At 37.2% G+C, this 23046-nt stretch overlaps 1 protein-coding gene across 3 annotated transcripts in view; it reads left to right on the top strand.

The window, feature by feature from the left end:
• Nucleotides 1-4287: 4287 nt before the first annotated feature.
• Nucleotides 4288-23046, top strand: part of LOC121410338 (amyloid-beta A4 precursor protein-binding family B member 2-like) — a 79928-nt gene continuing 61169 nt past the window's right edge. For all 3 annotated transcript variants that reach the window (XM_041602376.1, XM_041602367.1, XM_041602359.1), the window contains exon 1: nucleotides 4288-5655. In XM_041602376.1, the coding sequence (XP_041458310.1) occupies nucleotides 4297-5655 (1359 nt within the window). In that variant the 5' untranslated portion in view covers nucleotides 4288-4296. The remainder of the gene's footprint in view (nucleotides 5656-23046) is intronic.

The raw sequence follows: 23046 nt of genomic DNA, 5'->3' as shown, positions 1-23046 counted from the left end.
CTGGGCATGCATCGATATGGTGTCAAGCAATTTAGTCCGGTTCAATAATTGATTTGAAAGGATGAATATTTGATGATATTGACAGTAATGTAATGTCTCCATGTTGACATCCTTCCAAGGTGTGTTTTAAGAAGCATCTTGTTAGACTCTCTGACAAGTTTGACCAGCAGTGTGTACAGTACATAGGCACATTGACTATCTTCTTCTTCTACTTCTTCTCCTCCTTCTTCTTCATCCCCATCTTTTTCTTCCTGTTCTTATTCTTCTTTTTCTTTCTCTTCTTCTCCTTCTCCTCCTTCTTCTTCTTCCTCTTCTTCTTCTTCTCCTTTTCCTCCTTCTCCTTTTTTTTCTTCTTCTTCTCCTTCTTCTTCTCCCTATTCTTCTCCTTCTTCTTCTTCTTCCTGCTCCTTCTTTTCCTCTTCCTCTTTTTCATGCTCCTTCCCTCCTTCTCCTTTCCTTACTAGTATTTTAAATCCCTCTGTCGTTTTCTTTTCATTTATCCAGGACTATTTCTTTCATGCTTATTTTCTTCTTTTGGGCTGTTGGCATCACTGCATATCTTTCGTTTTCCCATCCATCCACTTATCACATATTTTTTTCCTTTTCTCTACCTCCGTTTTTTCACCTTCTCATTCATTCTTTTCATCCACTCGTGCATTTTACAATAGTAATCAAAATTTTAGATAGATGACAGTTCATTAATCCATATTGTGTTATCGCTTCTGCATTTTATTATTCCTGAAATGTTCATTATGTCTGTGCATAATGACATACCGTCATCCATCGTCGTGCAAACACGGGATAATAGGGGGCGAGACATTAATACCATCCACCTGCCTACCACTTGGCAGTAAATTCAACATGACATTTTGCAGTGCTTCCTACATAAAAGTAGGCAAGCATTTATGTGAACAAACAGTAATTGCAGACATAGTAGGATCATGTGATCAGCTTTTGTAGCTTTTTACAACACTGCATGGCTTTCATATAATATTAAGCTCTCAATATCTTGAGAATACTTTGTTTAGGCTATCATTTATTTCCACATTTGTTGGATTGAGGGGGAATTGGGAGGGGTTTGGTAATAGTCATCACTCTACCTTTATATTTTTTGTATATGTAATTCAGAAAACACTCCATTTTCTTAAATGATAATATTTTTTTTCAAGTGTTTGTTTGTGTGATTGAGTTTTTTAATAAAAATTCACAGGTGTATCAATCAGATATGATTATTTACTTCAAAACGTGACCAGGGCTGGATCCTCTGTTTTTATTATGTAACTTCCTACATGTAGCTTGTATTGTAGTCACACACAAGTATGCTCCGTGAAGGATCTACTCTTAGTTTCAGTCAAGTCTTTGTTATATTTTCTTTGAATTTGGATGATTACTGCAATTCATTATTCTCATTTTTTTCCACATTCTGTACTAAACTTGTCCCGTCTCTGATATGAACCACACGCTTTCCAATGCCAGAAGGGTGTTACAAATATGCATGAAGTATAAAGATCGAGTCTTTTTGCCTCTAACATATGATAATCTTCATGTAAGCAGTTAATGCATCTCTAACATTTTAAAAGTATCATTAACCTAGAACTACATTTACATGTAACCTTATTTCGCAGAGGCTAGTAATCTCAATGTCGATGCAAGGAAGAGGAATTAGATATGATCTCTGATAAAACTGTAAGCCGTTGATACATTTATCTTGCTCTTTTCTGAAGAGACCGCTCGTAAAGGGACCGTCTTTTTTATCTTCCTTAACCATCTCCCCATCTCAACATCACAGTCGGCCTACATGAAAGAGCTAATGGGGTCAGTAACTAACAAATGACTTTCCCAATAAGTCAATTAAGCACCATTAAGCCTCTTTTTTGGGTCAAGGGTCGATTACTGTTCTACATTGACATCAGGATGTCGGCATTTGTTATCCTCAATTAGCGTCGTTCTCCTATCACAGTTATCTGTCATGTTTTGTCTGATAAACATATTTGTATACATGTATGCATGTGATCTTCCCTGTTAAAGCTGTCTGCCCATGGAGCCTTAGGGTCATAAGTTGTGTAAGAATGTTGAGTAATGAGATAAACTATCCACAATCAATGACGAAAGCTTTATGCACCCTAATTCTGTTAATCTTCGTAGTGTTCGGAACAAAAACATTATTCTATCATCCAGGTAGATTATAAGTCAGGAATGATTTCACCATAAAAACATGTATATCATCATCACCCTTTCTCAGGAGATGAAAGGAGTTTAGTAAGATCTTCTGAAGATGTTGACATGTTATTATATTGATAATGATGATGAATATGATACAAACAGAAAAATTGCAAATGAAAATGAGACAATGATGATGTTAATACTAGCACCCTTTGGTGGATATCTTTAATGTATTATCAATATTTTTATCAATATTCTGACAGTTGAATGATCACCCTGAATCCTGTGATAAAATTATAAGAATGTCCTAAATTGGGCTAATGCCATAGTGTGGCTGGGTTGATAAAACCTTGTAACTCAAATTAAAAAAAATGTTGGTGACAGCTCAGAATAAGCTAGATTTTGAAGTTATAACATGGGTAGCAACCTCCTTTTGCCTCGAAAAAAATTCTACACAGGTATCAGGAGACTGTGTTCCGACAATATGGACTGCCATTATTGCTTTGTTTTTTTTTAATACAGTTTTTTCTAAGCTGCCCTCATTTTTTTTAATTTTGAGATACAATGTTTTATCAGCCATGCTGGGATATGCTTCTTTCTCTGCAATCATGGTATTGAGTGTTGCCATAGAGCACTAGCAGCTCAAACTTGAAGTGGAGACACATTTGTAAAAAATATGTCAGACACGCAGACACGCAAACTCTACTTTATGAGTTTGCATTCCACCAGCCCTGCCATTATCATGGCATTATCCTTTACATCCCACGGTTGCTATGTGCTTAGCTTTTGATGGCGATGTTCACGTCTGTTCCTCGATCATTAAGTGTTGACTTTTTGATGCCTACCATTTTCCAAAAGTCGCTGGGCAGTGTGACAAATCACCCCTCTGCTCCTATACGTGCTGCTACAGTTCTATGAGCTGTGTAGCCAATGCCTATTGTTATGTTGGGATCGTTCATTTCTAGTTGGGAGCATCGATGATAACACAGGAAAGTTCCCATGTACAATATAATCAAGAAACTTCATTAATAATCAACTTCCAGCAGTTTCACATCTAGAGTTGTTAAGAATATCTCAATGTAGATGGCGATCTTAACTCTGTGATAATCTCAACTTATCTCCCCTCAATCCTTGGGTGTTCACCCATTATATAATAAAGCTTCAACACAAATTATCATCCAAGGGTTTGGATATAGGACAAAAGGAGGGTATAATTATTGGGAAGGGGAAGTCAGTTCTTTGTTCTCTGATTAGGGGTTGTTTGAAACTATTAGCAATAAGGGTTTTAATGGCTTGGATAATAATGAATAGAGGTTCTTAGAAGGGGGTTCAAAGAGATGGCTCTCAGAAGGGGGTATATACATTATGAAGTCTTGACTGTATGTAGTGACTTATGCAATCACTACATGACACTATAGATGCGATTAATGTAATGCATGTGAGTAGAATGCTAGTGCTTTCATTTCTATACATTGTACATAATGAAATAAGGCACTCTGCTGCAAAAACTTAGGATTGTTGGACCTCTTTGAAAAAAAAAATCATAATATTATTGAATACTAGGTGACAATCATTGTCACAATGAATCCAAAAAGATTGCATTTGTTTGCACTGGCCATGATACTATTTCAAGTGGTATGTTTAAAAATCCCAAGCCCTGCACATAAATTTGCTTGCTTGAAATAGCTGACGAATTTATGAATGTATTTCATGCTATTTGGTCAAAGACTGTAAATCATCAACACTCATATTTGAGCAGTTGTTGAAATGTTTTGCATCAGGTTATATACATAACGAATATGCATTATTAAGACATTGGCTGTGGTTATTTTGCTGTACTTTTCTGAAAGAATTTAATATTGAGGAAGCCATTGCAGACAAACATTCTTTAAAATGGACTAATCATCTTTTAAAGCAGATAAAAGGTTAACACCCATCTGGCCCCATTAGATAATGTCAAATAAAAACATCCAAGCTATTTCTGTTTGTTTTCAAACAGAAGGATAAATTCTTGCCTATGGGTACAATGAATTAGAATGGGAATTGTAATAGTCGTGTCTGCCATTCTGTCTGTGTGTGAATGCTAATGGACTTCCTCTTTTTGTCTCTTCTTTTGCAGCCAAAAAAGAAGTCATGACGTCACTGGTCAACCCTGCTTACAACAGCACGGTGGGGTCCCCAACAGACCAAGTCAACGCAAACACGACAACGGCGGGACTCTCCGTGGAGGAACGCGACCCATTACAAAATGAGATTAACAAAATGATGAAGGAGAGCTTGATGGACTCAGACTTCAGCCAGACGGACAATAAGAATGAGGGGGTGTCCATCCAAAGTGCCGTTCTTGGGGGGTCGGCGGGGAAGAGCCGCTCCAAGTATGCTTCAACGGACTACTCTTCCATGGGAATAGGCAATCCATTAGAAAACCTGCCCGGGGCATACTCCGATGATGACTATGATGATGATGAGGACGATGTTTATGTGGAAGAGGAGGAGGAGGATAGGAGATTGACAGTAGCAGATGATAACATCCTTCGGGAGAGGAACAAGGTTAAAGCAGAAGCCATGTTTGCCGGCATTGATTTCATCGATGATGGGGAGGATGAGGATGATAGTGAGGACGAGGAGGAGGAGGAGGATGATGACGAGGATCAAGCAGAAGTTGTGATCATTGAGGAAGTCGATAGCGCAGATGAGAAAGCACCAAAGAGAGTGAAAACAGATGATAGCTGTTCACCAAAGGACCCTGATGCAGATCTTATGTCACCAGATGAAGTGATTGCCACAAAGCTAGGTGGCATTTTAAGTTATTATGCCAACTTAGAAGCATTGACGAAGCAACGTTCTGAACAGATTGAGGATGATACCACGTCGTTACGAGGCAGTGTCAGTGATTCGTCAGATATAGAGGGAGAGAGGCACGAAGGCCTTTATGAAATGCCTCAGCAACCGACCCCTTTCGATTCAGGACCTTCTACTATGGATGATGAGAGCACAGATGATTGTGAATCCACATATGATATGCTTTACAAGAGCTTTGGGCTCAGGACACAAGAAGAAACCTTTAAGACGGATCTACTGTCCCCATCGCAAGGTCAACATGACCATGGATACGCCAGCGAGACATCCGCTGATGAGAGAGTATCTCCAATCAAGCGACCTGGAATGCTGGTCAGAGATGGATTCAAGCCCCCGCTCAGTGCTCTTACCGAAGACCTCCCCCTCAAGATTCTGTCCCCAACAACGGAAGCTGAGTCGGGCATCGAGGTCACTCCGGAACCCAAGTCCAGCAAACCTCTGTTGGATAAGGAACTTTCGGAAGCGCAGAAAAATGCGCTGACGAAGCCGACGACACTTCCACCAGGCTGGCGTGAGGTAGCCGATGCCCATGGAACATACTATTGGCATGTACCCACAGGAACTACGCAGTGGAGTCCACCCTCACCCACAGACAGCCAAGGATCTGCAAGCCCACCCAAGAAACCTGCTCGGGTATGTACAGTGCATGTATATTGGTTTCCATGTTAGTCATTGTCTAATCTTACTATTGTGCCTCGACATAATCCACAGTATACCTGCATCACAGAAACATCCATTGGTCACTCTAGGATTTCAAGTGTTCTGCCGACTAAAAGTCAGAAGTTTTTCATGAAACGGGTCACAGCTTCACGGTCATGTTTTCTTTGCCATTTATCTTGCATTCTTATTCCATATGTCTTTTCATCTCTAGTTTGGTCTATATTTTCCTTAAACAATGATGACAATCTGTTTTTTGTGAATGTAATAAGTTCCGCTCTTTATTAGTACACAGAAGATCTATTTTCTTCTCAATTCTTTATGAGAATATTGTGGCCTACTTCTTTTCTTGGAATCTGTTTGATTTGATCTGATAAATTCATACTCTCAAAGATGTATCAATATTTACCTACTCATCTCCATGTCTCATATTCCTCAATATTCTCATATTCATGGTGTCGTTGGTGTAAACACCGGTCAACCCTCACACAATACAGTGACTGTAAAAAATTGTTTTTTGTATGAGCCATCATAGAGCACGTTTGTTGAAATCTATCTGGATGAAGGAATCAGAAGCCCAACATCTTGGAGCGCCCAAATCCCAAAGTGTATTTATTCTGTATTGGGCCCACTTTCCTGCTTGTCAATTTCCCCTGCTTTCCCCCCAAATGAGGTATCTCTCCCAAGATGTCAACACGCTGCAATCAGATACTATGTATTCTAAGAGATTGATGAAGGAGCGGAAAGAAGACGGTCCAGAAACGAGGCGGTCGTCATTCAATACCGTTTGTTCTTTCCTCGATCGTGAGTCTGGGATTTTTAATGATGGAAATATGTCATTTTTTATGAGTTGTTTTTGTAGATTCTTCGATAGTAGTTGGAGCATCCGAAATCATTCCGAGGAATTTGTCAGTTGGGGGGGGGGGAGGTGTCTGCATGATGAAATAAGCCTTTGTCATTAAGTTTGAGTTCTTTTTCAATATTTTAGTTAGTAGTTGATAAGTTTTTAAATCTGAAGGGAGTTTGCGGTAATTCTACAAGGATGATAAGTATTTTAGAAAGCAAGAGCATTATCAAACAAAAATAATGATATAGATGCTCGGATATTACTGACCTATATGTAAGAATTGTAATATTTATTACATGTAGAGTAGGAAACCTGATCATTTTTTCGTTTGTAAAAATGGTCTGAATATGTAGCCTAATTTCTCTGACTGCGACTTGCGCACAAAGGGCCCTCTCGTTTTCCTGCTATTGAAACGAGTCAGTCTTGATTCAAGACCCACTCGTTGATCAAAGTTCAATCGGCCTGTGCCTGCAGACTATATATAAAGCGTGTTTACTAGTAGTAATCCATACACCACTTAGGAATGCTTGCAAGATAGTAAAGGTCTGGGCATGGGAGACTAGGCAAGGCCACTGGTGTGAGGTAGAGAAGAACTGGAGAGGAAATGAGATGACAATAAATCAATTTCATTCTCCGACCTTGTCAAGGACACTTCCTATTTCACTGCCAAGGTAGCTGGTTAGTCTATTTTACATACCCTTCTCTATTCATTTGACCTTTTCCTTTGTCATTCTTTTGCCGTAAAGCCTGCCTTTAGCTTTGGTGAATCTCACAAAATGCATTGTTATTCAAATTCATTACCAGATTACATGAATGTATATGATAACAGTTACGATGTGGTGAATATGGAATGAAAATGTGTGAGGAAAGAACGTGTGATTTTACATGAAAATCTATGTGATCGGCTGCCTTTATCTCTTTTTTGAATAACTACAGAGAATGAACTCACTATTCAATTGAACCTAATTTGGTGGTTCATAATTGCTATCCAAATCCTGAATGTTAAATCTACCTCAGCTTGGCTCAAATTCCTACTCAAGTATTTCATATCTTCTTTATAGAGATGCTTTCATCTTTTCTTTCCGGCCTTGGCAGGTTTCGAACATTCCTTTTTTTTTCTTTTTGAAAAAAAGTGCACACACCTTGACGCATATCGGAGAGTGATGTATATTTTCCATTGACTGAGTCGAATCGATTCCGCTTTTGTCTAGTCGAGCTTTAGGATGGGGGGAATTGAAGTATTCACCAGCCATGTCTGAATTCTCTTCTTGCAGCTGCTCACTCCACCGAGCTGCTCTCTAGGTCTCGTCTACATCAGTCTGTACTTTGATTTTATCTCGATATTCTAGGGCCTGTTTCACACAGGCGATTCTTGTTTCTTTGCCATCGTGGAAACTGACATAATGTAGAAACCTTGATTTTGATTGGCTGCTGAGCCCTGTTGCCACGGTAGTTGCCATGATGGCAAAGTCGCAGTTGTAACTCTTTATGAAAGGTCTCCAAATCTGGCGAGCTATCACATTTACTTTTGTGCATTTCTTTTAAACCTATTTTAATGCTGAGCCCTGTTACCATGACAGTTTCACTCTAAATTTCAAGGGATTTAGAATAAATCCAGATCGACTGTGAATAGTGATAAGCCAAATATCAGATTTATATTTAAAATCTTGTTGATTTAAAGATACAGCTAAAAGATTTGAATTGAAATCTTTGGAGATTTAACAGTCAATTCTTGAAACTAAAATTAAATCCAATTTTCGGCTTTTCACTGTTGACAGCCGATCTGGATTTTTCAAGGAATAGATTTCTGCCAGGTTCCCATAATACCTTTAGTTTACCTAGATTGAATGCAGCACAATGTGGATCAATTCTAGCTGAAAGAAATTACACTATGGCATGAAATCAAACCCAAAACTTTATGTCCCGAAATCTGAAGACTTACCCACTGGCCCACAATACTCCACACTTGGGTTATTGCATTAGAAATGTTTATGATGTGAGCAAAATCAATGTCCATGTCGACAATTAAATGAAATTGAATTGGAATGAATTGAATTTTTGGAATCTTTATTTCAATCTCAAGATGCGCTAACCCTGCTTAGATTCTTGTGATTGAGCAAGCATGGGCTGATGGGAAACATCCCTCTTTTTCCTCCAAAAGCCTCTCAGGTTTAATGTTAAAACGTGTTCCAAGTCCAGACACCATTATGGGAATTTGTTCCAACATTACAAAAAAGGGAAGGTGGGGGTAATGTAGTCTGATAATGGGATTTGGATTTAGCCCAAATTTCTCAAAACTTAATTTCACTTTAAGTTCAGTAATTATCTAATATCTCCCTTTTTCCAGAACCATGAATGAAACATAATCATATGGCAAATTCTACCTCTTTTTGACATTGTACTTCTGCTTTATAAATGAATGAAAGTTCCTTTTGATTTTAAATGTTCACTCTTAATACAATCTAATTTTTTTCTCAAAATTTACATGAAGAATAAAAACAATTCTGTATATTTCCTCCTAAAATATTTTCTAAAATCTAAATCCATAATTCATTGTTTGAAATAGACATGAAATGAAATACGCGAAAATTTGCTTTACCCAATTGATCATGGGCCCGGCAGCTGCTGTGCAGCGCGAGATCGACGAGGCTCTATCCCTTTAATTGTTGAACGCCAAACAGGGTAGCAGCAACTTCCATCTTGTAACGTCTTTTGGTCTGACGCGGCCGGGGTTTGAACCCCCGATCTCCTGGTTGTGAGACGGATACTCTACCAACTGAGCCAATACAATATTTAAAATAGATGATTAAAATTTCTTCAATTTCATATTCCATTGTTCTATATAGCAAACTCTATTAGGACTGATTTAACATCTACAGTAGATAAATTTGCACTTATGGGGAGTTAGAAGAAAATATTTGAAAGCAGTTTCATATTTCTGTTGCTAATTTACAATTAATTTATCAATTATAATGTTATCAAAATTGATCTTTTTTTACATCTAATTGCATGAAGCAGCCCATCAATCTTCCTAATTGCAATGAATGACCTGACTTATGATTGATTTTGGAACCTAACATTGACTTGCAATTGATTGCAGGTTTCTTGCAACTCCCCATCACTCAGCACCAATTGCACAGCAGAACATGGCAATATGGGGAGGGGGGTAATTGTGCTTCAAATGCTACCACCTACATGAATACCATTGGTTTTCAAAAACACCCCCCATGAAATTTTTTTCAGACATAAAATTATATCCTTTTCATGTACCTTCATTATCTTTATATGCATATTTTACACCGTATACACGTGCATATCCTATGAAATATAAATGCTATTGATTTTTTATGTGATCGCTAAGAAAGCATGAATGCTTGTAAGCAAGCAACCAGAAGACCGACGGCTTAAGGTCCTCTCCGAGGGACCTGGTAATGGGAATCAAACCAAGAACCAAGTCCTAGCTTAGGAATATTCCCCTTATCTAGGACTTTTAGATCTCATGAAAATTCAGACCATTGTGGGAAAAAGACATCTGATTGCAAGTGACTATATATACTAGAAATTGAGCACGTCCAGCTCATTTAAAAAAATTCGATAAAAAAGACAATAAAAAAAACAATATAGTGCTGGAAATATCTTTCAAAGCAAATGTTAAGTAAGAACTTATAAATTTTGAAATGTTAAAAGTTTTGGTATGTTTCTTGTGGACATACCCTGTAGTCCAAATTTTCATTTGTGCTGATTTAGTTCTTAGCTTAGGAAATGGTCTTGAGTCATGTGCACACTATTGTGTATAAAAGTTGTTCTTAAATTTTTGTGTAAATCTTAGGACACAAAATATGCTCCTGTGACATTTGCTTTAGTCTTGATATCTCAGTAGGCATAGGGTTAGAGTTAGGAATGCAAATAGAGTTTTTGGTCCAGAAAAATGTAACGATAAGCATTCGGGATTTGTTAGCTTTGCAGGTTTGATTTGTGTTTGGCTTTAATTACAGAATTTCTATTGGAGCATCTGTCGCTGGAACAAATGTCATGGAACCTTTAAGATAAAACCCACTCCGCATTTATGAAAGCGGAGTAGCAGTTCCTACTGATGATGAGAGGAAAATCAATTACATCTCTCCATAGTCATTATTAACACCTCCATTCCTCAAACCACTTCCCTTAATCATATCTCCATTTATAACAACCCCCACATAAAATCAGTTAAGTTGTCTCTGAACCTGTTCAGACGAGAGAAAGACGTCTCCGGAACTTGTACATAGTCATACATTTGCATGTATTGGGTCATTCAGACGGCGTGATTACATTGGATTAAGCAGCAAAGAAATGCTGTGTCTTGATAGCGTTCATTGACAGCTGTCTGTTCACATTATAGGGTGTCAATGCTATTCATGTGAGCTCTTTTTTTGGGAAAATATGCCATGCTTATTTCTATTTCAAAATATGACCATATCAGTAATGATAACAAACTTTGTTTGAAATGGTGAATAAATTTTATTTTGTGACATCAGTTTACTGCATTATGTAGAAAGTACATAAAGATCTTAAGATACTAAAATACTAAGATTCTATTCCATCAAAAGTTAAGAACACTTTGATACACTTAAGTTACAACCCACCTTAAAAAAACATAAATATTTTGAATGAGTGAGCATTACAATTGCCATCAACTTTATTTCTTTTTCTTAACTTATCCTATGAAAGAGCCTATAGGAAGCATATGGCAGTACATTGTAATATACACTATCATTATTTTTGGTATTATTATTTTCATTAATATTACATTTGAAAAACAAAGAAATAACCACTATTGAGCAATTGACACAATTATTGTTATTAGTCTAAATGAGGATTATAGATGCCTGTTGACCTTTGTGATTTCTTATTCTGCATATGACTTTCTTTGAGTCTTAGCGCCCTCGCCTGCACAACCTCCCCGGATGTGTCTCGCCTCCGATGTTAATATTTAAAATTTCACTTTGGAAGTATGTTCTTTACAGACATGGAGTCTTATCTGTATTGTTCTTTAATAATCTCTGGGAAGGTGTCACTCTTTGCAGATGTTTGAGATAAAAGACAGTGGAATTTAGGAGCCAAGACATTCTGCTGAAGATTATAATGTGTACAATGTGGTTCCTCTATCATAAATCCATGTCAGAATCAAAAGGACTTTATCTTTGGTACTTGGGCGTGATTTCACTGCTGTGTAGAACAGTCCAAGACATCACTTTTTTCTTTTTTACTGTATATCACCAGAAAAATCATTTGCATCAAGACCGAATGGCTTTGTTTAGAACCTGTTTCTGTACTGAATTGAAAGATGCATTTAAAATAGAATATATGATGAGTGATAATGGTAGAATTGTTGTCTTTGAACGTGAAAGAGGATTCTATTTTTCATATATAATGCAAATATTTGATCATTCAAATTCAGTTTCTCATCACATCTGATACCCATGCTGTGGTGTTTTCACTCAGTATGCATTTTAGATCGAGTGCCTCATAGAGGATTTGGTGTTTCCGGTATTATTCACGATCTGACATTGCCATTACTCAACGTCAGATAATGTGTACATTAAAGAATGATGAAAGATCTTATAACATAGTAATTTGAGAGAGAGAGGGAGAGAGAAGATGGGGGGGGGGGTGTTAAGAAAAGGGTAGGGAAAGAGATTTTTTGTAACAAGAATTAGAGAGAGAGAGAGTGAGATATATATATATAAAGAAGGGGGGAGGCTGTGGGGATAATGTAAATGTTAAATTGTATTAATATTATGGAGTCCTCTTATGATGTTTTGGGTGACAGGTGAATGTATGAAACATATGGCTTTTACAATCAAATGGATGGGGAAATATAATGCAAAACAGGAGCTGGTTCAGTATGATGAAAAGCAACATAAAATCTGTAGTAATACAGATTTACGGCAGTGTTGTGATATCCGAGAGCTCTTGGAATTAGACAGAGAGAGAGAGATGGGATGGGGGAAGGAGGGAGGAGAGAAAAGAAAAGGGAGGGGAGATGGCAGAGAGAAAGACAGATACAGACATATACACTCAGATCGAGAGAGGACACATATTGTAGGCCTCATATTTTTTTCTTTGTACAAGATTTGACATCAAATTTTGACTGAAATGGGGTCAATATGAAATGTGAGATATAGCGTTCCGACTGGGCCAGCAAACAATTGCAAATATTGTTTGAAACCGGATAGTTTAGCATTGTGATGCGAGATATTTACACCGCTATGGTGAGAAGCAGAATACAAACACGAAAAGAAAAAAAAATACATGCAACATGATAGAACAAAGAAGATTTAGCTGGAAAGTTTAAGAACGGCAAGACACACGAATGGAGCACCTCATCTTCGGCGAAGTATTTGAATGAAAAATGTTCAATATTCATGACATTAGTCACTATAGGATGTGATGCTCATGCCTGTAATTGCATCTTTCTTGCCTTTGGCCACTTAAGCGTTGAACGTGCTCTGTATACATCAACCCTCTTCAATATCTCATCTGTCTAATACTCCAACCCTCATGTCTTTCTATAATTCCAGCAGTTTTTTCTACCATTTTATTATTTCTTTTCTATCATTGAAAAAATAGGAACAAAAAACCAACAATTCACAATACTTGGCAAATTTACTCTCGTGTTGATATTTTGGTCATTTCCTCAGGATATTATAATGGGTAGCCCATTTTTTTTAAGTTCTGCAGAAAAATGATAGTTTTAAGAATTTTGAAACCCAAGGGTAGCCTATAAGATCATACTTTGAATATTCAAGTTTGAGACCTTTTCACTTTCATATAAGAGAGGGGTATGTTTTGGTCTTATAATAATTTTTCCTTTCATATCAGTCCATCCTTCTTTGTATCTCTTATACTCTGTATTATTATTTTTGTTTGCTTGCCAATTGTTTCAGCTCATTTTCAAGGAATCTCCCTCTTCTTTTTCTCTCACTCTTTTCCTCCCTGTATCAACACATGTGAGGTATCTATGACACAATCATACCATCTCCATAACAAAGGCTCAACTGGGATTTAGCCGAAGAAAAAGGAGACACAAAGAGGCTATAATCAGACAATTACTGATAAAGAGCGACAGCTTTTCATGGAAATAACCCAAAGCTAGATTGACAGGCTTTAGTGCATGGAGCGGAATTGTTGCCTATTATTGGGTGCGATCATGTTCAGGGAGCTCTTTTTCGGGGTGCCCCCAAAGCACAACAGGGTTCATATTACCCCCATCAGTGGGGAGTTCGCTAATTCCACCTTGCTACCCAAAGCGGGTAGTGATTGCCTCTTTCCCAGCTCAGACAAAGGTTGTTTTGGTGTGAAATTTGAAACGATCAAAGCATGTAGGAAAAAACAGAAAACTTGACAAGATACTGTAGTGGATGATGATCCTTATGTGTCAATTTTTAAACATATTTTATCCAGCATCTTTGTTTTTTATGAAGTGACCGTAGATAGTAATGAGGAAAAGAACATACTTTACAGCTGTTTGCACCTTGTAAAATAATCATCAGTGTATTTCTATGAAGTGAATGAAAAAGATCATCAAGGGAAAGAACATTCTATACCCCGCAATCAATGTTTCCTGGAGGTTCCACAGGGTTCACTGATTCCTCCTGCATTATTCATGTGTTCCCATTAACCAAGGAGAAAAAAAATGTTGGACATGTATTCAAGTATAAGGTAATAACTACAAACAATTGATGTATGGCATATACCATGCATCACAAAAACATCTTTATGCACCTCATATGGGCATTTTTACAGTAAGTGATGTTACACGGCACAATTTTACACACTTTTCATTGTGTGTATGATTATCTCTACAACAACAAATGATGGGAGTTTGCTTAAAAGCAAACTCCAATGTTTAAGCTTTTAAGCAAATTTCCATCATTTGTTTTTTTTTCGAGATAATCATACACACAATGAAATGTGTGTAAATTTGTGCCGAGTAACGTCAGTTACCATGAAAATGCCCATGTAAGTAATTTATTTCACAATTATACATTATTATCCATTTTCCCCTTTTATTCAAAATCACAAAGGGCAGGGCAGATCTGGCAGAAGAAACCTAATTCACGATGGAAGTTTCATCTTAAAGTGCAAAATCATCCTCTTCCAAATATTGGTGTATATTTTGATTTGGATGCAGAGTAAATCTCTAGATGGGCTTAATTGCAGAGTAAATCTCTACACAGCAAAAACTGTGGTGTTAACCGGGGTACATAGAGTACCACACCAGTTATTTTACACCGGTGTTAAATTTGTGGTGTTAGTTTTACACCTATAGGTGTTATTACAACACCTTTTGTTGTTACATTTACACTCTTTGGTGTTATGTTTAATCTCTAGGGTGTAATTTAAACACCTCAGGGTGTGGTTCTGTATTAACACCAATTGGTGTCAGTTTTAACACCGCAGTTTTTAAAGTGTAGATGGGGGAATGTTGTTGAGTCTTTGCTTTCCTGAGGAAATGAGAATGTATTCCCTTTTTTATTTCAATACCTAATAAAGCGGAAATGAGCATGCAGAATCCAATGGATGCATGCATTTCACCTTGGTTTCACAGAAAGAACCTCACTCATGCCTGCTGCATCACGTAGAGGAAGCGTGTGCAGCTCCGAATATCTCTTCAGCAAAGAAGGGCCTCCTGTTTAATTAATGCAATTGCGTGATTCATGTGGGTGGCTTATTTGCCTGCACTCATGTACCAATGATTGGATTGAACATTCGGTGGTAACATGAATGACTTGAGAGTGAAATCTACCCCCCCCCCTTCCCCCTCCAATGAAATATTAAAGTTCTCAATTCATCATGGTTCTTTTGTTTTAGTGAGTCAGGTACATGATGAGTCGTTATAAATGGTCCATGAAAGCTGAATTTATGGGCGAAATCAATTATGATCTGTCTGCTCGTGGAGGGTGATGTTGATTTGGAGGGTGGAGATGAAGTTGATGATGATGAGGAGGAGGATGATGATGATGTGATGATGATGAGGATGTGATGATGATGATTATGATGATGATGATGATGTTGTTGATGATGATGATGATGTGATGATGTGATGATGATAATGATGATGATGCTGTTGATGATGATGATAATGGTGATGATGATGAAGTTAGTGATGATAGCAATGATGATGATGATGATGAGGATATGATGATCAGGATGTGATGATTATGATTAAGATAGTGATGATAGCAATGATGTTGATGATGATGTTGATGTAGATTGATGATTATGACAATGATGATGATGATGAATTTGATGATGATGTTGATGATGATTATTATGTTGATTATGATGAATCTTATTAGTGACCTATCATATCAGTTTTTAATCTTTATTGGATATTTCAGAGCTGACCTATGTGTTCCAATTCTTTAATACTCCCATATTGAATGATACTGTTAAAAACCAACTCCACTTGATCTTCATACCATAAAACATATATCATGCTCATCAATCAATATTTCATATCTGCCACAAACAAAATAGTAATCACATTAAAATATTGGTATTAGGATCAAACTCCTTTCCCCCATTTTCCCCTCTATAAAATAATGCAGCCATGCATTATCTACTTGCTGAAAGAGCATTGATCAATCCATCTATTATTCCTGTGACTCACTCTGTCGCCATCAAACATGGGGCCTACAAAGGGGTTTAAATTGATCGAATGCGAATCTTCAATTGTAGTTGGGGTGAATTCCACATATGATGGTGTGAAATAAGTTTCCTTGATTCTGCCGCTCCATTTTTAAGAATATTTTTTCATCAATCTTGATCCCCTCTGACAGATGACCTGAAACATTCAAACAGAGTTTGCTGCATGGCATGCATTCAATTGTGTCTATTTCAAACTACTCCTCCTGTTTATGATAATAATCTTAGGCATTTAGATTGCGTTAATTGCCATAAATCATAAGTTCCCAGTGTTAGTACCAAGCAAATTTTGTTAAAGTAAAATAAAATAAAATGAAGACTTTACAATAACCCTAACTTAAAACAAAATTATATCATTTTCAAATATTTTCTATGATATTTCACTATCAAAAATACTTCCTGAGGCTGTAACATGATCAAAGCTCAGGTTGGTAGGCCTATATTCTAAAATTCCAATCCGTATTATTTCTCTTTATTTTCAGAAATCAAAATGAGCTATTTTAACATCTAACAGTGTTAACTTATCATTTTTTTTATTGTGCAATGCTACTAGTTCTTAAGATGGAATATGCCTCCCTCAGACATGCAAACTGTTCCCTGATGAGAATATTTGTTCCTCTTTTTGTTATGAACACACCAATACTTTTTTGGTTTGATTTGTTACTTTTTTAAAAATTTCCGATCATGGAGTATGTATTATAAACAGTGTGTGACACTGGCACTGGTCCGACGGTCCCAGACCGGTACAAATCACTGTCGGGCCAGTAACTTGTTGCATGAAAAGAACAAGTAAATTATTACCTATGAGCACATGTTTAAAAGGGTGAATTATCAAGTAGAGTCATTTCACATGTCTTTTCACCGATCTCACTACAACAGGCTGGCGATTCTTACATTGAGACGTCTTTTTAAAAGTACGCTTTTATGTCAAAAAATACTTTTTTTTCCTTCTGAGACTACTTTTGTTTGTTGGCAGGTTTGCCAACTTCCTCATTCACCCTGATGCATCACCTTTCCCTCTCATATGCTTTCAAATCTTAAGACTCTCCCATCCTTTCCATGTCAAATTTTCAAGACCCCCCTTCCTCTTCCCATCCTACCATACCTTCTCTTTCCCCTTTCATATGCCTTCTATTCTTAAGACTCGTGAAACAATCAAGTTCCTTCGAGGTAACGTTCAATTTCAAATGGCTACCTGTATGCGGCGGCAAACATCAAAGCCCTTTAAGAGTAATCGTACACCTGAAGAAATTTCTCATTACACTACCGAGACTGAATAGGAAACAAATTGAGTGAAATGTACCTAAAAAAGGAGGGATGTAAATTGAAATCCAGGGCTGTTTAAAGAAGTAAAGAGGAGAAGAAGGTATACCTGCATGGGTAGACAGTGTCTAGAGAAAGGCATGTTTCATGAACAGAGGAAGGTGGGCGTGATGAATCTGGAAGAAAAGAAAAAATGATGCAAAGATTTTTTTTTTATTTTTTTCCATCAAATTTCTCCAAGTGTAATACAAATGCATATGTTTATATTTTGTTGCAGCTTCTCCCATTCCATTTATCTGTGATATCTAGAATGTGATTTAGCAATATATATGTCTGTAGCAGTGTTTCAGCTTTTATGTTTTTCTGGTTAGATGAGGCATCTTGCTATATGAATAAGTATCTTCAGTGATTAATAACAATGTCAGATGAGACATTATTCGTGAGAGCAACTTAAGTGGCTAATGACATAGTCAGATGCACAATTTTTCTATATTATTTTATAAGAACAACTTCAGTTGTTGATATCATTGCCAGAAAATGCATTTCTGTGTTTTCATAAGATATACTTATGTTGAGTGGTTGATATCATTGTCAGAAAAGACATTCCATTTTTTCATTAAAGGAACTAAAGTTGAACAGTTGATATCATTTTCAGACAATGCATTTCAGTGTATACATTACATTGAAGCATCTTTAGCAAATTAAGCGATTGATAAAATTGACAGATAAGGCATATCAGTGTATTCATAAGAGCAACCTAAGTGGTTGATAACATTGTCGAATGAATAATTTCAGTGTATTCATAAGAGCAAGTTAAGTGGTTGATAACATTGTCAGATAAGGCATTTTCAGTATTTATAAGAGCAACCTAAGTGGTTGATAACATTGTCGAATGAACAATTTCAGTGTATTCATAAGAGCAACTAAAGTGGTTGATAACATTGTCAGATAAGGCATTTTCAGTATTTATAAGAGCAACCTAAGTGGTTGATAACATTGTCGAATGAACAATTTCAGTGTATTCATAAGAGCAAGTTAAGTGGTTGATAACATTGTCAGATTAGGCATTTGCCGTATTCATAAGAGCAACCTAAGTGGTTGATACCATTGTCAAATGAACAATTTTAGTGTATTCATAAGAGCAACTTAAGTGGTTGATAACATTGTCAGATTAGGCATTTGCCGTATTCATAAGAGCAACCTAAGTGGTTGATAACATTGTCGAATGAACAATTTCAGTGTATTCATAAGAGCAACCTAAGTGGTTAATAACATTGTCAAATGAACAATTTCAGTGTATTCATAAGAGCAAGTTAAGTGGTTGATAACATTGTCAGATTAGGCATTTGCCGTATTCATAAGAGCAACCTAAGTGGTTGATAACATTGTCGAATGAACAATTTCAGTGTATTCATAAGAGCAAGTTAAGTGGTTGATAACATTGTCAGATTAGGCATTTGCCGTATTCATAAGAGCAACCTAAGTGGTTGATATCATTGTCAAATGAACGATTTCAGTGTATTCATAAGAGCAACTTAGGTGGTTGATAACATTGTCAGATTAGGCATTTGCCGTATTCATAAGAGCAACCTATTAGTGGTTAATACCATTGTCAAATGAACATTTTCAGTGTATTTATAAGAGCAACTTAAGAGGTTGATAACATTGTCAGATTAGGCATTTGCCGTATTCATAAGAGCAGCCTAAGTGGTTGATAACATTGTCTAACAAGGCATTTTGAGGGTTTCAAGCAAAAAAAGAGATAGTTCAATGACTTTGTAAGAGATAGCTCTGTGAAGTGAATCACCGGCAAAGAGAATGCCCCAAATGAGAATCGATGAGAGGGCTTGCATCCTGTCATGAAGATGATCACTTTTATTCTTGAAAACTGAACAAAACGGGAGAAAGAGGAGTAATCATTGGAAGAACATAGTGTCATGTTTTATCTCTGTCTGTCTGTCTCCCTCTCTGTTTCCACTGACTCACACCTCTGTATAAATCTGGATTAGAAGCACCCCCCCCAAAAAAAAATTGACAGTCTCTTATGTCTCTTACTCAGTACTCTCATTTCTTTTTCTGCAGTCTATTTTTCTTTATTTGTTCCTAACCTTTACATCGTCTTTTGTGTGACCTGGGGCCCGTTACACAAAGCTTAGCAATGATCGTAGAACATTTTTCTAGGATTGATTGCATTTGCTACAATGTACAATCAATCGTCAAAATCAAGCGTACGATCAATCACTTACCTTTGTGTTACGGGACCCTTGTCTTTCTTCATCTTTCTATCTAATTCTCTTGCTCTCTCTTCTCTCTCTTTATTTCTCTTTCTTCTCTTGTCCCTCTCTGTCTCTCTGTTCCTTATTTTCCATCTTTTACATCCTCATCTGTATTTCCTCCCTTATTTCTCCTCCTCTCTTTCCCCTGTCTTGGCTTCTCTTCTCTGCTCTTTACACTGCTTCTGTGTCTCACCTCTCTCCATCTGTTGATTCATATTCTAAACCTTATACACCATCTCTTTGTCTCCCTGTTCTCTTTAAGTTTTTTTTTTGTCTTATCTTTTTGTCAGTCTTGGATTTTCATTTTGTTCACAATCAAATTGCTGCTACCTCGTTAGCTTTAATACGCCCCACTGGTTTCTTCAGGTTTTGTCTTCTTATCTACAGATGTACGCCTTTCTGCCTATCTTTTTGTTGGTTTCTGCATGCCTGTTACTCTCCTCTTCTCTCTGTCTCTTGCTGCCTCCCTCTCTCACTCTCTCTTTCTCTCCTTCTCTCCACTTTATTTTCTTTCTAAACTGTCTTTTTTTTTCTCACCCCTCTTTTCCTTAGAATGTAAGAGATCCATTGATGATTCATATCCAAGGAGTTCACATCTCACTCAGATAGTTTCACACTATGCAATTACATCATGCAGTGGTTTTCCCAAGGAGTATCGGGATATCTAATCCCCGTCTTCATTCACTTTTCCCATGATGCCATTCTCTTCCTGATTTCATCTTAAATTCCTCTTACACTGGTTTATCAATCTATTTGTCCTTTGTCCATTACACTGCATATGTTTTGAATTGAGATATGCTATGATGAATAAGAAATCGACACACGTCATATCTAGCCTAATACCTATCTAACATGACGTTTCTTTTTTGCCCAACTCCCCTCATGTATCCCTTCTCTTCAGCCAATCACTACTACCTTTTTTTTAATCTATCTTTATATGAGTGATTTTCGTAATCTTATTGGGTTATGCATCACCTCTACTATTTCTTTCATTCAGAGATGACTGGGCTTCCACTTTGTCTCCCTCTATTGTTGATCCTGACACAGTCACCCCCTATCTCTCCATTCCTCCCTCCCTCTCTTTTTTGCTTGCCTCTTTGTCATTCACTCTTTCCCTTTCTCATTTCCTCTTTCTCAATCTCCTTCACTCCACACTCCTAACATGTGCCCTCCTGTCCTGTCATGTACCTTCTCTTGCCCTCTCTCTGTCTATCTCTTCATCCGTCAATTCTTCTTTCACTTAGTCCCTTTCTCATTACATCTGTCCCCATGTCCTTCACGATCACCACTTCTACTTGCTCTTTTCTTCTCTCCTCTTCCTCTCTTTGTCTTTCTAAACCCCGTATCCTCTCCCCTCCCTCCCTCCCTCCCTTTCTTTCTTTCCTTTCTTTCTTTCTTTCTTTTTTTCTTTATTTCTTTCTTTCTTTCCTTCCTTTCTTCCTTTCTTCCTTTCTTCCTTTCTTTCCTTTCTTTCCTTTCTTTCCTTTCTTTCCTTTCTTTCCTTTCTTTCCTTTCTTTCCTTTCTTTCTTTCCTTTCCTTTCTTTCCCTCCCTTTCTTTCTTTCTTTCTTTCTTTCTTTCTTTTTTTCTCTCTCTCTCTTTGCCACGTCAACCTCTCCCACTCCACTATCCCTAATTCTCTTAACCATCATTATTTCCACTTCCTAACTCCCCTCTCTTGTCTCCTGGTAACGTTGGCTTTTGATCTTGATGCCGTCAAGGTGTGCATCTCAATCCGATGATTCATCCCCTGGTGATGAGGCCAATAACGGGGGCAGCTTAACCTGGCTTTTTTTTATCCATCCATCCATCTTGCCCAGCGGTCAGGTTGCGCTGGCAAAGTACACCAGCCCGCATCCCTTGCCCAGGGGCCCCCCAAATGGTATTTCTCTAATCCGCTTCCACGGCCATCAACACCTTGCCTCCCCGACCCGCTTTTGTGACCCACCAGTATCCTGCGTAGATCCCTGTATCATCTAGGTTACCCAAACTCTTCAAGAATCGATGCAGATTATACGAGATGAATTGAATCATTCAAATCAGTTAGGGATATATTTGTACAGGAAACACAAAAGCCACCTGTAATGTATGATAAATTTTGTTTCCTTTAAAGGGATTTTGCACTTTGAATATTCTTTTGTTTATGCTTAGTTCCTACAGTGTGTTTTGTATTGTTATTATCAATGTAGCATTACATTCTGTCAATTTATTTCTTGTTATGCATGGTGAAAAATACAACAAACAAATAAACAAACTTTTATTGGGTGGGCTTGATCTTTAATATTGTTTAATAAAAAACATGGTTAAATCAGGATACACCATTCTAATACAGTGATCGATCCCACCATCCGTTAGATTAAAATCAATTTAGTATCAAGTGTCTGAATCCAGACGGTTTCTTTCTGCCCCCTCCCTCCCATGACCGACCTCAGCTCCAAAATCAAATATGATATATCGTGTTGCTCCACTTCCTGCAGCCCTGGTTCTCGTCATATCTAAAGATTGCAATTGTTTCTTTCACGGAAAAAATTAGGGACAAGAAACCCTTCCGTCGGGTCCGCCACCACCTGCAGTAGTCCGTTCTTGAATTTCCTTTCTGCGGAAGATGATGATGGCCTCCGGCATCTTAGCGCTTGTTGACTAATATTCCCCTTTAATCTTTGTTCTCTCTCTCTCAGACTTGGAATTTATTTGTTGTTCAGGTTTGTATTAAAACAAAGATAAAGCAGTGGGTTGGTAATTGACTAATAATCGCCTCTAAACCTAAGAATTGCTTTCTTGTTTAGCCGTGAATTCTTGAATCTTTGTTCTTGCTGTCAGGCTTTTAATCTATTTTTAGTTCAGTCTTGTTTTAAGACAACAAAGACTTGAACTTGAGAGAACATTCCTTAAGCAATTGGTGGGTTATTGACAGACAATCGCCTGTATACTCTATTTTTTCTCAGAATTTGAATCATGAATTTGAATTGTTGTTTCAGCCTTATAAAGTTGAAGCAAGGGACAAAAGAAAGATGCATATACTTCATTGCGTATCCCTTTAATCCTTGTCTGTTCAAAAAAGATATGTGTTATAGCTCTCTTGATGTATGAATGTGTATTACTTGTCCATCTATGCTGATTCTGTATGAATTTCTGTGATAAAGGATTTGCATGCTTTTAAAAGCTTTCTTTTAAGAGCTATCATCCGAAACATAACCCAGGAGATCGTTTAAGGACTATTACTTACAGGGTGTAATTAAAAATCTTTTGATTTATTCCCATTTTCTTTTCCTAATTTATTAACAATATTACT

The sequence above is a fragment of the Lytechinus variegatus genome, chromosome 1, assembly GCF_018143015.1.
Source record: "Lytechinus variegatus isolate NC3 chromosome 1, Lvar_3.0, whole genome shotgun sequence".
Lineage (NCBI taxonomy): Eukaryota > Metazoa > Echinodermata > Echinoidea > Temnopleuroida > Toxopneustidae > Lytechinus > Lytechinus variegatus.
Note: the sequence above shows the minus strand (reverse complement) of the source record. Positions and strands in the feature narration are given on the sequence as shown.